The sequence below is a fragment of the Hordeum vulgare genome, chromosome 5H, assembly GCF_904849725.1.
Source record: "Hordeum vulgare subsp. vulgare chromosome 5H, MorexV3_pseudomolecules_assembly, whole genome shotgun sequence".
Taxonomy (NCBI): domain Eukaryota; kingdom Viridiplantae; phylum Streptophyta; class Magnoliopsida; order Poales; family Poaceae; genus Hordeum; species Hordeum vulgare.
In genome coordinates, this window is record NC_058522.1 from 533,303,279 (window position 1) to 533,320,759 (window position 17,481).

General features: G+C 43.4%; 1 protein-coding gene across 1 annotated transcript; it reads left to right on the forward strand.

The window, feature by feature from the left end:
• Nucleotides 1-303: 303 nt before the first annotated feature.
• Nucleotides 304-4,342, forward strand: LOC123452387 (transcription factor GTE1-like). Its single transcript, XM_045129035.1, has 9 exons — nucleotides 304-591; nucleotides 1,025-1,262; nucleotides 1,511-1,678; nucleotides 2,122-2,199; nucleotides 2,873-3,097; nucleotides 3,195-3,287; nucleotides 3,535-3,593; nucleotides 3,709-3,859; nucleotides 3,944-4,342. Exons 2-9 carry the CDS (start codon nucleotides 1,146-1,148, stop codon nucleotides 4,103-4,105), a joined length of 1,053 nt encoding a protein of 350 aa, XP_044984970.1. The 5' UTR covers nucleotides 304-591; nucleotides 1,025-1,145; the 3' UTR covers nucleotides 4,106-4,342.
• The last annotated feature ends 13,139 nt before the right edge of the window (nucleotides 4,343-17,481 follow it).

Sequence of the window (17,481 nt, forward strand, 5' to 3'; positions counted from 1 at the left end):
GAAAACAGTTCGTCCACACACCCATGGACTAGGTGCAACTGTGTGGGCATTAACTTGTTCGCCCACACAGCACAACTGGCAACCGCATGTTATGGATCGTGTGGAAGAACTCTCGTGCAAAATAGAATTAACGTGGATAGAGGCGTGTGGACAAAGTGCAAACCTGCCCGCACGTGTGAGCATTATAATTTGAGATTATTTAAGTACTGAGGAATAACACTTATCATTTGGGTTTTTAGTTTTAGCCAAATATTTTTTTAAGGCCAAAATCTGAACTAGCCAGAAATATCTGGGAAAAAAACTGCACAAAAGCTTCATACGCACGCACGCCGCCCCGATTCCTTCGCTCGCCCGACCGCCCCTCCGCTGCCGGTCGTCCTCCGCGCCCCTGCCCGCCGGTCGGCCCCCACTCCCCTGCAGGTCCGCCGCCGAGCGAGCCTCCCTCCCGCCCTATCTTCCGAGCGACCTCGCCCTACTCTGCGTTCTCCTCGCCACGCCGCCGCTCGCCCGACCCCAGCTCGCCGCCGTCCTTGTAGGCGACAACCACCAGCAGCCGGCCCCAATCTAGGGACGGAGGTTCCTCTCACTCAGGTCAGCTTCTCTATCCCTGTCTCTCAAGTGTGACGCCCCGTGTTTCTGGTCAGCTCCTCGATTTGGACGATTTTAGGGTTTCATGCGTGCTGCGATCTAGTATTTGGTGGTATGAAGACTAGCACGGCGAATGAATCTCGGATGATGGATTTACCTTGACAGGAGATTTTTGTATTTTTAGCAAAACCGTCACAGGAGATGGAGGAGGCTTTTGTGCAGTTTTTCTTTTTCCCAGAATTTTCTGGCTAGTTCAGCTTTTGGCCTAATACTAAAAAAACATTTTGCTAAATTCTTTTGTTTTTTTGGTTAGGGATATTCTGGTCTTTCCATCCTCTCATTTATGTCATCTAGCAAAGAAATCTGATCAACTGTAACGCGTGGCATTTTATCAATTGGCAAAGCGCTAAATTGGGATATATTTGATCAATTGCAGATAAAGATTGGGCAGCTTGGCCGGGGCAGACCAAACATGGGGAATTTCATCAATTAGCCCCCGCAATCGCAATCGCAGTGTCACTCGCTACTCAGACACGGCCGGCGGAGACAAACCGTAGATGGTGCCGGAGGACAGTGCGCAACAGGCAGCGGCTGCCGCTGCGGAGCCCCCTGCAGTGTCGGAGGTGGACTCGTTCCGGCGCCAGGTCGATGACCTCGCCTCCAAGACCGATGTGGTAACCCCGCCCCCTCATAGCCTTGATAGTAGTTTCCGTCTCATCTCAGTGGTGTTTACCAAGACAGGCTTTGCTGCCGGAGCAGCCTCTTTCCTAAGAGTGCGCAATTTTTGGGATTTTTTGGCTATTCCATGATTAGGTGTCAGGTCTAGCAGTCTCCTGTTGTGATACTGTGTTCTTTCCCCCCAAGAATTAGGCAAAGTGGTCTCAGACTGGAACTAGATGTTGGTGTTGTATGTGTGTTGCAGCTGGAGAAGAGAGTGAACGATGTGGTAGGGTTCTATGACGGTAAGAAGCATGGCAGTGGAGGGCGCAGGGCCAGCGGTAGCAGCAGGTATGCGGTGAATGGTGCAAGGGACAGCCACTGCAAAGGGATGCCTGACCTCATGCGCCAGCTTGCCGGTATCATTCGCCAGGTGATGGTCTTTCTTCAGCTGCGGTTTATCCCATGTTTCGTTGTGTTTGCTGGTGTACTCATGCTATATTCTTGCATCCTGGAGCATGATTTAGAAAGTCGGCCTTGTGCCAAGTTTGTAATTGGCAGGTCAATTTAGAACATTAGAAGGCTTTACGACCTGATCGATCATTTGATTAATGTGGCAACCTGGACTTTTTCCATTGCTTCTAGCGATTGCCTGCACATACTGCCCTTGTTCTTTAAACCAAGAAAGATGTGTAATGGAATGAAGATTTCTGCTACAAGTTTCGAGCAGCTCTCAACTCTATGTTTGCTTCCATGAACAGGGATAAAACATACAATCTGGTTCTTTTGCATCGTGGTCATTGTTAGGCCTTTTCTCACTTGTGGTCTTCTGGCATAGTTAATGAAATAAGCCTAAAAATATTCACGTTCTTCCAGATAACGTCTCATGAATGGTCAGCGCCATTTCTGCAACCGGTAGATGTTGTAGGCCTACAACTTGATGACTATCACAAGGTAATACTGCCAGTACAATTTATCCTGGATTTGCTGTAGTCCAAGTTCCTAATGAAAACTATAAGGAATACATTGGTAACTTAAATGTGAACTAGTTTTGATGGTACTGCTTATAGTTTGTGTGTCCTGATGTTGGCAAGCCATCAGGATCTGAAAAACAGAATCTGACTTTGATTGCATATCACCTTACTTGTGATTCGCTGCAGGATGTTTTCCTGGTATCCATTATGCTTTCAGTTGACATGTTGTTGCACTTCCTGAGAAGATTTTCAGTGTCAATGGGAAAACATAATCCTGTATTTGCTTTGAACTCCAAATTACTGTAACATGATTGGGTATCTTATTAGCTGTTAATTGGTTTTGTAACTATTTGTTGCCCTCTTCCATGTACATGATACTGAAAACGATTGCTTGGAACTCTAAAGATTGATCATCCCTAATCTATAGAAGGAAAGCATGGCATATTATGTTTTCATGTTTATATTACAACTGTAATTGGTTTTGCCACTTATTATTTATCTTCTATAGTGTACTTTAAATTGATGGATCCCTTGAGTTGGTAGCAAATATGTCTTTCTATGTTTAGTATATCAATAAGATGGAGTTGCTTTGTTGGTTTCTTTACCTGAAGCTTGTATGTAGTGATTCGTATCTTTGGTTTCTCGTTTTGCAGATTATAACAAAACCTATGGATTTCTCGACCATCCAAAACAAAATGGAAGGGAAGGATGGTACCAAGTATAAAAGTGTTCGAGAAATATATTCTGATGTTAGATTAATTTTTAACAATGCAATGACATATAATGATGAACATCACGATGTTCACATAATGGCCAAGTTATTACTAGACAAATTTGAGGAGAAATGGCTCCAGCTTCTTCCTAAAGTTGAGAACGAGGTGGATATTTGTAGTCTCATATGTTACCATTTTTGTTTTGATATGGATATGTGTTATTTACCATTTGTCAAAAATAAGTCGGATACTATTGTTTTAGGAAAGGAAACATGTGGAACCAAATGATGCTCCAACCACAGACACTTCTCCGGAAGATGCTATTGCAAAATTAGCAAAAGATACTGATGATGAGGTTGGCCCTCTTATATATGACTTCGACTCCTGTTTAGAAAAAAAAGGTCCCAGACTATTATCAAGGTGTTTCTGTTATCGTTTAGTCTTTTTGTGCATTGATGTGCCAATATGAAATAGTACTTTCTTGGCCAGCCTGAACATGATTCTGTATACTTGTCAAATATATATGCCTTGCATATTCACTGCAACCCCTACTGTGTTCCCCTGTTTTATTATAGATATTCAGTACCTTTTATTTCTTCCAGCTGAATGAGATTAATAGGCAGCTGGAGGAGCTACGGAACATGGTGGTTCAGAGATGCAAGTACGTCTTAAAGACATTTATCTTATGCCTATAAATTTGCTGTTTGCTACAGACTTATAGGGGTGCCGAGCCTAAAAACGCAGTACGTTCACTTTTTTTTTTTTTTATATTGTAGGAAAATGACCACAGACGAGAAGAGAAAACTTGGTGCAGGTCTTTGCCACCTGACTCCGGAAGATCTTAGCAAGGCGCTGGAGCTGGTCGCACAAGACAATCCTGACTTCCAAACTACAGCAGAAGAAGTGCACCTTGACATGGATGCTCAGGTAAAGCTCCTTCTTAAACCCTAACCACACCCCATGCGCCACATTGTTTATACAGTGTTAACCATGCTTCCTGCGCGGGTGCAGAGCGAGACTACCCTCTGGAGGTTGAAGTTCTTTGTGAGGGAAGCTTTGGAACGACAGGCCAACACAGCCGCAGCCCCTGGCAAGACCGACGAAAACGCGAAGAGGAAGCGCGACATCTACAACGCTCTAGCCAAGACCGCCTCGAAACGGATCAGGAGATAGCCTTGGCGCATGGGCGTTTCTGATGGGTTCAGGATGTTTCTTTGGGAAGTAGCTGTCACGGGACAATTTCCCCCCTTGTGTGGAAGGCATGTGTACCAGTCACCAGTGTATATATGAACATGAATCCGCACCAAGCAGTTACACCCTGTCTAATGTGTAGCATTGTTATTGTCACCTATGTTAAATGTAAAGCAATGTTAACAAGAATAATTCCTTGAAAGAAGATGCCATTAAACATGACAAATTGTATTTAGTTATTTCTTATTAGTACAGAAAACTATAGGCGTGTACTCTGCACATGGCATTGCAAAAAATCGACATCCTAATTCACCAGAAATCCTGAAGAAAACAATAGAAGTGATTGATTGGTTTCAGATCTTGAGCCTCGATGTCCAGTGCTTACTCTGCTTCACTTCATAGGGTAAAATTTTAACTTAATGTTGATTGATTGCAGTAATGAGAAAATAGTCCTGGGGCCATAGCATCACTATAACATCTCTCCAAGCAAGATAAATGTGTTGTCATGAGAAATTACAGTTGAGCAACAATTAACAATGCAATATTTATGATTTTGATTATTCATGGCATAATTTCATATAGTTATTACGTTTGTGATATGTAGACTGTCAAACCATTTACATCTACAACTAATACTCCATCCAAAGGCAGCTATTAAGTTCGCAACGAACAAAACAGTTAATAAGCACAATGCCATAATGTAGATAGTAAAACTACCATCCAACTGTGATAAAGAAACCATTGTTTATCCTTTAGCAGTAACAATACAATACATGTCATGCCCTTTTCTATCACTAGGATATAGAACATTGCAAGATTGAAACTATCATCATACACTACTCCCTTCGAAGAACTAATCATCAAATTACATAAAGACAAATAGATGGGAGAGCATATATGACAATTCAATTACGCAGCAAAGAAATCATAAGTGGTTCAATTAAATGCATGAATATATCTGATCATAACGTGACAATTCATCACATCCCAACAAACACAACACCTATTACATCAGATTGATCCAGATCATGTGAGGGAGCTCACAAGAATGTTGTATTGAATCACAAGGGAGATCGAATGTCATCTAGCTACTGCTAAGGACCCAAGGTAGTTATAAAGCCTTTGGGATGTTGGAAAACATTTGTTAAATAGGTTCTATGCAGAAACAGAAACTTTGTGTCCAAAGATTGAATTATTCCTCTATACTGGAACGTGATAAATTGCCAACTGTTTTACACATAACTGACTTGTAACCTTTCTATAGCATCCTAATTTTTTAGAATGTTCAGAGTTACGAAAGTATGACTAATAACTGCATCATTACATGTTAGACATATTCTGTTTTTATTAGATAGTGTGCTTATTTTGGAGTTCCTATGAATCGTATTGGGGAGTATAAGTCATGGAAATGATAGAATACGGTAGGTATTATGTAAGAACATTTATGAATCTTGCTTTGACATTACCTTTGTTAATGATTTATTTTATTATACCAATGGATTTCACGAGGTTTTGTCAAGTTTTGCATGGTTGAAGTTTTCAAGTTTTGAGTGAAACCACGATGGAGAAAAGAATAAGGAGCTACAAGAGCCTTAGCTTGGGGATGCCCAAGGCACCCCAAGGTAATATTCAAAGAATATCCAAGAATCTAAGCTTGGGGATGCCCTAGAATGCATCACCTCTTTCTTCTTCAATCTATCGGTAATATCATTAGGAGCTATATTTTTATTCATCACATGATATGTGTTTTGCTTGGAGCATCGTGTTTTTTTGTTTTATTCGTTTTCTTGTTTACACAATCATTGTTTATTGATCACACCAACTATTAGAGACACATATTCATCACAATTTATGGAATGCTCATTGAACTTCACTTATATCTTTTGAGTTGACGCAAAAGTGCTCATGTACTTCACTTATATCTTTTGAGCACGATGGTACATATATTTTATAGAAGTCACTTGCACTCTATTGCTTCACTTATATTTTTGAGAGTTGAATAGATAGTGGTAATTTGCATGAGTTATATGTTTGGTCCAAGAACAATAGGTATACAAGGTATAATAAAACTTTCATGTGGATCGCTAAATAGGTTGCATTTGATAAATGATATTGAAGTTATAATATGAAGGCTTGCTAGTTAATAATCTTGGTCTAGTAAAAATATGGATGTTAAGGTTTGTGATTTCCTACTCATTAAAGCATCGGTCATGGCGTGGCCAGGAAGTTGGAGCATAATTTATCCTTGATTGATATCCTTGTTGGAAATATGCCCTAGAGACAATAATAAAATAGTTATTATCACATTCCCTGTTTCAAGGTAATCGTTAATTATCCGTGCTATAATTGTATTGAATGGAAACATAAATACATGTGTGGATACATAGACAAAATACTGGCCCTAGTAAGCCTCTAGTTGACTAGCTCATCGATCAAGGATGGTTAAGGTTTCCTAGCCACATACAAGTGTTATCACTTGATGATGGGATCACATCATTAAGAGAATGATGTGATGGACAAGACCCAAACTATAAACGTAGCATATGATCGTGTCATTTTGTTGCTATTGTTTTCTGCATGTCAAGTATACATTCCTATGACCATGAGATCATGTAACTCAGTGACATCGGAGGAATGCCTTATGTGTATCAAATGTCGCAACGTTACTGGTGACTATAAAGGTGCTTTACAAGTATCTCCTAAGGTGTCCATTGAGTTAGCATGGATCAAGACTGGGATTTGTCACTCTGTGTGACGGAGAGGTATCTCGGTGCCCACTCGGTAATACAACATCACAAACAAGCCTTGCAAGCAATGTGACTAAAGAGTTAGCCACGTGATCTTGTATTACGGAACAAGTAAATAGACTTGCCAGTAAAGAGATTGAAATAGGTATGTCGATACCAACGATCGAATCTCGGGCAAGTAACATACCAAAGGACAAAAGGAATGGTATACAGGATTGTGTGAATCCTTGACATAGAGGTTCAACTGATGAGATCTTCGTAGAATATGTAGAATCCAATATGTACGTCCAGGTCCCGCTATTGGATATTGATCGAAGAGTGTCTCGGTCATGTCTGCATAGTTCTCGAACCCGTAGGGTCTGCACACTTAAGGTTCGATGACGTTTCGGTATAGTTGAGTTATAGGTGTTGTTGACTGAAGGTTGTTCGGAGTCCTGGATGAGATCCTAGATGTCACGAGGAGCTCCAGAATGGTCGGGAGGTAAAGATTGATATATAGGAAGTCCTGTTTTGGTCACCGGAAATGTTTCGGGCTCATCGGTAGTGTACCGGGAGTGCCGGAAGGGTGCCGAGGGACCACCAAGAGGGGTGTGAAGACCCAAGAGCCTTGTGGGCTGTGAGAAGAGGTGGACCAGCCCCTGGTGGGCTGGCCAAAGCCTCTCTCAAGGGCCCATGCAGCTAGGAGAAGATATAAACGACAAAGAAGTTTTAAAAGGAAGGGAAAGGAGGAGTCCTCCCAAAGTAGTCCAACTTCCCACAAGGAGGTGGACTCCTCCTTTGGTTCGGCCGACCCCTCTCCTTGGAGGAGGGGCCAAGGCAACCTCCTTTCCTCTCCTCCTATATACACTAGAGGTTTTGAGGGTTTTTAAGACACAATAATCAGCCATGTGTTGCCCTCTCTCTAGATCCGTTTGTCCTGTAGTCTAGTTTTCAGCGGTGCTTAGGCGAAGCCGTGCTGGACTAGCTCCACCACCATCGTCGTCACGCCGTCGTGCTGCTGGAGAACTCATCTACCTCTCCGCCCCCTCTTGCTGGATAAAGAAGGCGGAGATCATCGTCGAGTTGTACGTGTGCTGAACGTGGAGATGCCGTCCGTTCGGCGCTAGATCGGGACGGATCGTGGGACGGCGGCGATTTGGATCGCGAAGATGTTCCGCTACATCAACCGCGTTTCTTAACGCTTCCCGCTTAGTGATCTACAAGGGTATGTGGATTCGATCTCCTTCTGGTAGATGATCATCACCATGATAGGTCTTCGTGTGCGAAGGAATTTTTTTGTTTCCCATGCAACATTCTCCAACAATCCTTTGTGTTGTATGGATCGAGAGCACGCAATGGTTAACTCCGCCCAAACTTCCACGTTAGAGCATGTTAATAATACTTTCCTTTGAAGGATTTTAGGGTTTCGCAATAAATAATTGAGTTCTTTATAACTAATGTGAGTTTGTGGATTATAAGAACTTGCGCCTTACCATATTTAGCTAGGCACTTTGGTATCATGCATTGCTTGTTCTCATCTCAAGACTAGGTGCAAACTTTGCACGTTCATCCAAAACCCATGAAATGACTCGCTCTTTCACACATAGCCTTATTATATCCTTGCTCAAAACAACCATCATACCTATCTATTATGGCATTTCCATATCCATTTCGAGATATATTATCATGTAACTTGCATTGTTACTATTCATCACATGACTTGAGCATTCATCATCATTTTTCTTTGCATGATCATATAGAGCTGACATGATATTTTGTGGAAAAACTACTATTCATCATTGTTATACATGTTATGTTAGATAATTGTACTTACTATTACACTACCAGAGAGTCTCGAGAGCTACAAATCAATATATAGCCTAGTCAACAGACACCTAGAGAGATCAAGTTGTAATAACTAGCTAGGGTAGAACTACTGCCAAAACTTAGGAATATACTTTACCTGCTTGAAGGTTCGAGGTTCAGTTTTAGTGTTGTCCAATAGCTGTGTCATAAATACAAGCCAACAATCAACGTGAAAAAGTGTTTCGATGACTAGAGAAAGAATGCTAGAGGGGGCGGACTAATTGGCATTGCCTTATGACAAGCGATAGATTGGGCATGTGGCTTTAGCTCCAGTGGACCTTGTAGATGGATTTCCCGGGATTCCTGGCAGCCTCCTCCTCCTCCAGCACCCTCTATGGCCTCAATGGTGGCGAAGTCATCATCCGGAAGAACGGGACCAGGGGTTGCATCATCCTGGCGCTGCAGATGTGCCAAAAGGGCGCGACAACGATGTTGCAGGTGATGTCACTGGCCTCGACGGTGCACTCCCAGGTGCATATCCGTGGTGTCGAGGACTTGCTGTCCACGGAGAGTCGCTTGCACAACGACACGTAGAAGGGCAGCGGGTCACCGCCAACGTCTTCGTGCTAGCGGGGGAGCTGGCCATGGCGGCATAAGTCTCCTTGTTGTGAGGCGGCAGCTTGCGGGCGATCAAGTAAACAGGCTTGAGTGTGGAACATGGAACAAAGAGAGGGCTAGGAATCTGGTGTAGTGGAGGTTAATTTCTATAAACTGCGGGGGGGGGGGGGGGGTATTTGCAAAATTACAATGACGATCGGCCTAGCCACCGTTGAGCCACTTGTCACATTCAAACCCGGCCAGATGGGCCAGCCTACCATGGCACGACCCGACCTGGTTTATACGGTCTTGGCACGCTACAACCCGGCTAGGCACACTAACCATGGGTCGGATCAGGCCGACACACGTGCTGCCTTCCCACGCCCAGGCATATCACTACTATTAAACTGGTTGGCCCATAGGCATCTTTAGCCGTTAGCCCACCTGGTATTTAGCCTATTGGGCTGCCTATTAGCCTATAAAAATAAACTAAATGGGCCTCGCACGCATGCCTAGCCTCCTGTAAGTGCATCTAGTGCCCCTTAGTGATTTTGGTGGTTTGAAGACTTATAGGTTAAGTATCTAATGTGTTTGTAAGTGTACACAAGATCTATAAGTCATTGAGGAGTTTGAGATATTTGAAGAATATCGACCCCTAAAAATATATGTCTTCAGTTGAAGAAATTGGTCTGAAGCTGAAGAAATGAATCGCGAGGAATCTGCGATGAAATTGATATTCCTCATGAAGATACTGATATTGAGAAGTCCGGTGGTTCCTGTAGAAAAACATTCTGAAGAATTTGAAGCATGAAGATTTACATTTTCTGTTTTACTTTCTTCGCGTTTGAGTAATAGGAACAGCGTACTGTTAAAGGGGGTCGAAGTTACACTATGGAATGAATTTCCTCATGATGCTCAACCCAAGCCTAATCCTATCAAAAGCCTCAAGTGAGGAATATGAGTGACATGAGGACTCTCACAATTGAGGGTTCCGACCGTTTCGATAACTACGCTGAAAGGATCGATATGGTTGACTAGAGGGGGGGGGGTGAATAGACAACGACCACTTTTTAATTAATCTTAGCAAGTTAAGGTAAACAACATATGGGTTCACAAATATTACGACAATGAGGTGAACCCTAATGGAGCTAACAACAAGAGCTATTAAGACAAGTAAGATATAGTCAACAACATAAGCATACACAAAGTAAAGGTTGTTGGGGAACGTCGCATGGGAAACAAAAAATTTCCTACGCGCACGAAGACCTACCATGGTGATGTCCATCTACGAGAGGGGATGAGTGATCTACGTACCCTTGTAGATCGTACAGCAGAAGCGTTAGTGAACGCGGTTGATGTAGTGGAACGTCCTCACGTCCCTCGATCCGCCCCGCGAACAATCCCGCGATCAGTCCCACGATCTAGTACCGAACGGACGGCACCTCCGCGTTCAGCATACGTACAGCTCGACGATGATCTCGGCCTTCTTGATCCAGCAAGAGAGATGGAGAGGTAGAAGAGTTCTCCGGCAGCGTGACGGCGCTCCGGAGGTTGGTGATGACCTTGTCTCAGCAGGGCTCCGCCCGAGCTCCGCAGAAACGCGATCTAGAGGAAAAACCGTGGAGGTATGTGGTCGGGCTGCCGTGGAAAAGTCGTCTCAAATCAGCTCTAAAACCTCCGTATATATAGGTGGGAGGTAGGGGGCCTTGCCTTGGGGCTCAAGGAGCCCCAAGGGGGTCGGCCGAGTCCAAGGGGGAGGACTCTCCCCCCCCAAACCGAGTTGGACTAGGTTTGGTGGGAGGGAGTCCCCCTTCCTTCCCACCTCCTCCTTTTTTTTCTTCCTCTCTTGATTTTCTTCTTCTTAGCGCATAGGGCACTTATGGGCTGTCCCACCAGCCCACTAAGGGCTGGTGTGTCTCCCCCAAGGCCTATGGGCTTCCCCGGGGTGGGTTGCCCCCCCGGTGAACTCCCGGAACCCATTCGTCATTCCCGGTACATTCCCGGTAACTCCGAAAACCTTCTGGTAATCAAATGAGGTCATCCTATATATCAATCTTTGTTTCCGGACCATTCCGGAAACCCTCGTGACATCCGTGATCTCATCCGGGACTCCGAACAACATTCGGTAACCAACCATATAACTCAAATACACATAAAACAACGTCGAACCTTAAGTGTGCAGACCCTGCGGGTTCGAGAACTATGTAGACATGACCCGAGAGACTCCTCGGTCAAAATCCAATAGCGGGACCTGGATGCCCATATTGGATCCTACATATTCTACGAAGATCTTATCGTTTGAACCTCAGTGCCAAGGATTCATATAATCCCGTATGTCATTCCCTTTGTCCTTCGGTATGTTACTTGCCCGAGATTCGATCGTCAGTATCCGCATACCTATTTCAATCTTGTTTACCGGCAAGTCTCTTTACTAAGTCACATTGCTTGCAAGGCTTGTGTGTGATGTTGTATTACCGAGTGGGCCCCGAGATACCTCTCCGTCACACGGAGTGACAAATCCCAGTCTCGATCCATACTAACTCAACGAACACCTTCGGAGATAGCTGTAGAGCATCTTTATAGTCACCCAGTTATGTTGGGACGTTTGATACACACAAAGCATTCCTCCGGTGTCCGTGAGTTATATGATCTCATGGTCATAGGAACAAATACTTGACACGCAGAAAACAGTAGCAACAAAATGACACGATCAACATGCTACGTCTATTAGTTTGGGTCTAGTCCATCACACGATTCTCCTAATGATGTGATCCCGTTATCAAGTGACAACACTTGCCTATGGCCAGGAAACCTTGACCATCTTTGATCAACAAGCTAGTCAACTAGAGGCTTACTAGGGACAGTGTTTTGTCTATGTATCCACACAAGTATTGTGTTTCCAATCAATACAATTATAGCATGGATAATAAACGATTATCATGAACTAAGAAATATAATAATAACTAATTTATTATTGCCTCTAGGGCATATTTCCAACAGTCTCCCACTTGCACTAGAGTCAATAATCTAGTTCACACCACCATGTGATTTCAACGAATCCAACACCCATATAGTTCTGGGGTCTGATCATGTCTTGCTCGTGAGAGAGGTTTCAGTCAACGGTTCTGAAACTTTCAGATCCGTGTGTTCTTTACAAATCTTTATGTCATCTTATAGATGCTGCTACCATGTGCTATTCGGAAATACTCAGAATATCTACTCTACTATACGAATCCGTTTCACTACTCATAGTTATTCGGATTAGTGTCAAAGCTTGCATCGACGTAACCCTTTACGACGAACTCTTTAACCACCTCCATAATCGAGAAAAATTCCTTAGTCCATTAGTTACTAAGGATAAATTTTGACCGCTGCTAGTGATTCAATCATGGATCACTCTCTGTACCTCTCAACATACTTTGAGTCAAGGCACACATCAGGTGCGGTACACAGCATGGCATACTTTAGATTCTACGGCTAAGGCATAGAAGACGACCTTCGTCTATTCTCTTTATTCTGCCGGGGTCGGGTTTTGAGTCTTACTCAAATTCACACCTCACAACGCAACCAAGAACTCCTTCTTTGCTGATCTATTTTGAACTCCTTCAAAAACTTGTCAAGGCATGCATCTTGTTGAAACTTCCATTAAGCGCTTTTCGATCTATCTCCATAGATCTTTGATGTTCAACGCTCAAGTAGCGTAATCCAGGTACTCCTTTGAAAACTTCTTTCAAACAACCTTGTATGCTTTACAGAAATTCTACATTACTTTTGATCCACAATATGTCAACCACATATACCTATCAGAAATTCTATAGTGTTCCCACTCACTTCTTTGGAAATACAAGTTTCTCATAAACCTTGTACAAACCCAAAATCTTTGATCATCTCATCAAAGTGCTTATTCCAACTCCGATATGCTTGCACCAGTCCATTGAAGGATCGCTGGAGTTTGCATACTTGTTAGTATCCTTAGAATCGACAAAACCTCATGGTTGTATCTCATACAATGTTTACTCAAGGAAACCGTCGAGGAAACAATGTTTTGACATCCTACGTGCAATATTTCATAAATAATGCAGCAACTACTAACATAATTCCAACAGACCTTTAGCATCGCTACGAGTGAGAAAGTCTCATCATAGTCAACTGTTTGATCTTGTCGAAAACATCTTTGCGACAAGTCGAGCTTTTCTTAATAGTGACTTATCACCATCATCGTCTGTCTTCTTTCAAAGATCCATTATTTACTCAATAGTCCTATGACCATCAAGTAGTTCTTCCAAAGTCTACACTTTGTTTTCATACATGGATCCTCTCTCGGATTTCATGGCTTCCAGCCATTTGTCGGAATCTGGGCCCACCATCGATTTCTCCATAACTCGTAGGTTCACTGTTGCTCAACAACATGACCTCCAAGACATGGTTACCGTACCACTCTGTAGTAGTACGCGACCCTGTCAACCTACGAGGCTTGTAGTAACTTGATCCGATGCTTGATGATCACCATCATCAGCTTCCACTTCAATTGGTGTAGGTGCCACAGGAACAACTTCCTGCGCCCTGCTACACACTGGTTGAAGTGATGGTTCAATAACCTCATCAAGTTCTACCACTCTCCCACTCAATTCTTTCAAGAGAAACCTTTCCTCGAGAAAGGATCTGTTTCTAGAAACAAACACTTTGCTTTCGGATCTGAGATAGGAGATGTACCCAACTGTTTTGGATATCCTATGAAGATGCATTTATCCGCTTTGGGTTCGAGCTTATCAGACTGAAACTTTTTCACATAAGTGTCGAAGCCCCAAACTTTCAAGAAACGACAGTTTAGATTTCTCTAAACCTCAGTCTATACTGTGTCATCTCAACGGAAATACGCGGTGCCCTATTTAAAGTGAGTGCGGTTGTCTCTAATGCATAACCCATAAACGATAGTGGTAATTCTATAAGAGACATCATAGTATGCACCATACCAAATAGTGTGTGGCTATGACGTCCAGACACATCATCACACTATGATGTTCCAGGTGGCATGAACTGCGAAACAATTTCCACATTGTCTTAACTGCGTACCAAAACTCGTAACTCAGATATTCATTTCTATGATCATATCGTAGACAGTTTATCCTCTTGTTACGACGAACTTCACTCTGAAACGGATTTGAAATTTTCAACATTTCAGACTTGTGATTCATTAAGTAAATACTCCTGTATCTACTCAAATCGTCAGTGAAGTAAGAACATAATGATATCCACTGCGTGCCTCAGTACCCATTGGACTGCATACATCAAAATGTATCACTTCCAACAAGTTACTATCTTATTTCATCTCAATGAAAACAAGGCCTTGCTCATGTGGTATGATTTGCATGTCACTAGTGATTCGAAATCAGGTGAGTACAAAGATCCATCAACATGGAGCCTCTTCATGCAATTTATACTAACATGACTCAAGCGGCAGTGCCACAAGTAAGTGGTACTATCATCATCAACTCGTATCTTTTGGCACCAATATCATGAACATGTGTAACACTACGATCGAGATTCAATAAACCATTGAAGGTGATTATTCAAGAAAATAGAGTAACCATTATTCTCTTTAAATGAATAATCGTATTGCAATAAACACGATCCAATCATGTTCATGCTTAACGCAAGCATCAAATAACAATTATTTAGGTTTAATACCAATCCCAATGGTAGAGGGAGCGTGCGACGTTTGATCATATCAACCTTGGAAACACTTCTAACACGTATCGTCACCTCGCCTTTAGCTAGTCTCCGTTTATGCCGTAGCTTTCATTTCGTGTTACTAATCACTTAGCAACCGAACCGGTATCCAATACCCTCATGCCACTAGGAGTACTAGTAAAGTACACATCAACATCATGTATATCAAATACAGTTCTTTCGACTTTTGCCAGCCTTCTTATCTACCAAGTATCTAGAGTTGCTCCGCCTCAGTGACTGTTCCCCTCATTACAGAAGCACTTAGTCTCGGGTTTGGGTTTAATCTTGGGTCTCTTCATTAGTGCAGCAACTGTTTTGTCGTTTCACGAAGTATCCCTTCTAGCCCTTGCCTTTCTTGAAACTTAGTGGTTTTACAAACCATCAACTATTGATGGTCCTTCTTGATTTCTACTTTCGTAGTGTCAAACATCGCGAATCGCTCAAGGATCATTGTATGTATCCTTGATATGTTATAGTTCATCACGAAGCTCTCACAGCTTGGTGGCAGTGACTTTTGAGAACTATCACTATCTCATCTGGAAGATTAACTCCCACTTGATTCAAGCGATTGTCGTACTCAGACAATCTGAGCACACGCTCAACGATTGAGCCTTTCTCCTTTAATTTGTGGACAAAGAATCTTGTCGGAGGTCTCGTACCTCTTAACAAGGGCACAAGCATGAAATCACAATTTCATCTCTTTAGAACATCACTTATGTTCCGTGACGTTTTACAACGTCTTCGGCGCCTTGCTTCTAAGCCATTAAGTATTTTGCACTGAACTATCGTGTAGTCATCAGAAACGTGTATGTCGGATGTTCATAGTATCCACAGACGACGCTCGAGGTGCAGCACACCGAGTGGTGCATTAAGGACATAATCCTTCTGCGCAGCAATGAGGACAATCCTCGGTTTTACAGACCCAGTCTGCAAAGTTTTGCTACTATCAATTTTCAACTAAATTTTCTCTAGGAACATATAAAAATAGTAGAGCTATAGCGCAAGCTACATCGTAATTTGCAAAGACCATTAAACTATGTTCATGACAATTAGTTCAATTAATCATATTACTTAAGAACTCCCACTCAAAAACTACATCTCTCTAGTCATTTGAGTGGTACATGATCCAAATCCACTATCTCAAGTCCGATCATCACGTGAGTCGAGAATAGTTTCAGTGGTAAGCATCGCTATGCTAATCATATCAACTATACGATTCATGCTCGACCTTTCGGTCTCATGTGTTCCGAGGCCATGTATGCACATGCTAGGCTCGTCAAGCTTAACCCGAGTGTTCCGCGTGCGCAACTGTTTTGCACCCGTTGTATGTGAACGTTGAGTCTATCACACCCGATCATCACGTGCTGTCTCGAAACGACGAACTGTAGCAACGGTGCATAGTCGGGGAGAACACAATTTCGTCTTGAAATTTTAGTGAGAGATCACCTCATAATGCTACCGTCGTTCTAAGCAAAATAAGGTGCATAAAAGGATTAACATCACATGCAATTCATAAGTGACATGATATGGCCATCATCACGTGCTTCTTGATCTCCATCACCAAAGCACTGGCACGATCTTCTTGTCACCGGCGCCACACCATGATCATCCATCAACGTGTTGCCATCGGGGTTGTCGTGCTACTTATGCTATTACTACTTGTTGGGGATATTGCCTGCTAAAGTGACCCGCCAAGTATGGGCCGGGTTACTGTTAAGGCGATTCATCCTTTAAGGTAGTTGGGCCTCAGCCTGGGCGGTTCGAAGTTGCAGGATGGTTATGATTTATGGAAGGACTCTGGGTTTGGCAAGACGGCGACTTAGAGACCGCGGTGGTCACGATTTGTAAAAAGGAAGGGACTCTTGTAAACCCTAAGGCTTTGACCTATATATAAAGGCGAGTCTGGAGGGGGAGAGGGAGGTTAGAAATCATCGAGTGCTAGGTTTAGGCGAGTTACGCCTTCCTTGTAATCGAATCCACATCAATACATACAAAGCAGGACGTAGGCTATTACCTCTTCTCGAGGGGACGAACCTGGGTAAATCGCCGTGTCTCTCCCGCTTAACCCCTTTGAGTCGCCACCAAGGTGCGATGGCTCCAGTACTAAGTCCTTTCACGAGGACATCTGCCGTGACAAAACCACGACAGTTGGCGCCCACCGTGGGGCCTGCGCACGGTGGAGTTGAGTTCTCAAAGGGAGCCCTACCAGGGTCTGGGAGTTATGCGGCGGCGCTCATGACTTGGAGCCGACGCGGCATCGCCTACATCGACAACCGGCGATGGGGACCTGAAGCAAATTCTCTCGAATCAGGCTATAGGGTCCCCTTCGGCAAGATCAACGTCTTCATCGGCATGATCGGGTCATCTGTTCCTGAGCCGGACACCTCCTCCGACATCGTCGAGCTGGCCAGGTACGTTCATCCAGTCGTAACACGGAATCTGACCCACCCGGTCTTTGTGGGGTTCACGCAGGGGTCAGAGGAGCCAGAGCACGCGGCG

Excerpts from the sequence above, each read along its gene's own strand:
- LOC123452387 (XM_045129035.1), top strand. The coding sequence starts at position 1,146 with ATGGTGCCGGAGGACAGTGCGCAACAGGCAGCGGCTGCCGCTGCGGAG. Across the intron at positions 2,200-2,872 it reads AACTTGATGACTATCACAAG|ATTATAACAAAACCTATGGA; the intron begins GTAATACTGCCA and ends CTCGTTTTGCAG. Across the intron at positions 3,098-3,194 it reads TTCCTAAAGTTGAGAACGAG|GAAAGGAAACATGTGGAACC; the intron begins GTGGATATTTGT and ends CTATTGTTTTAG.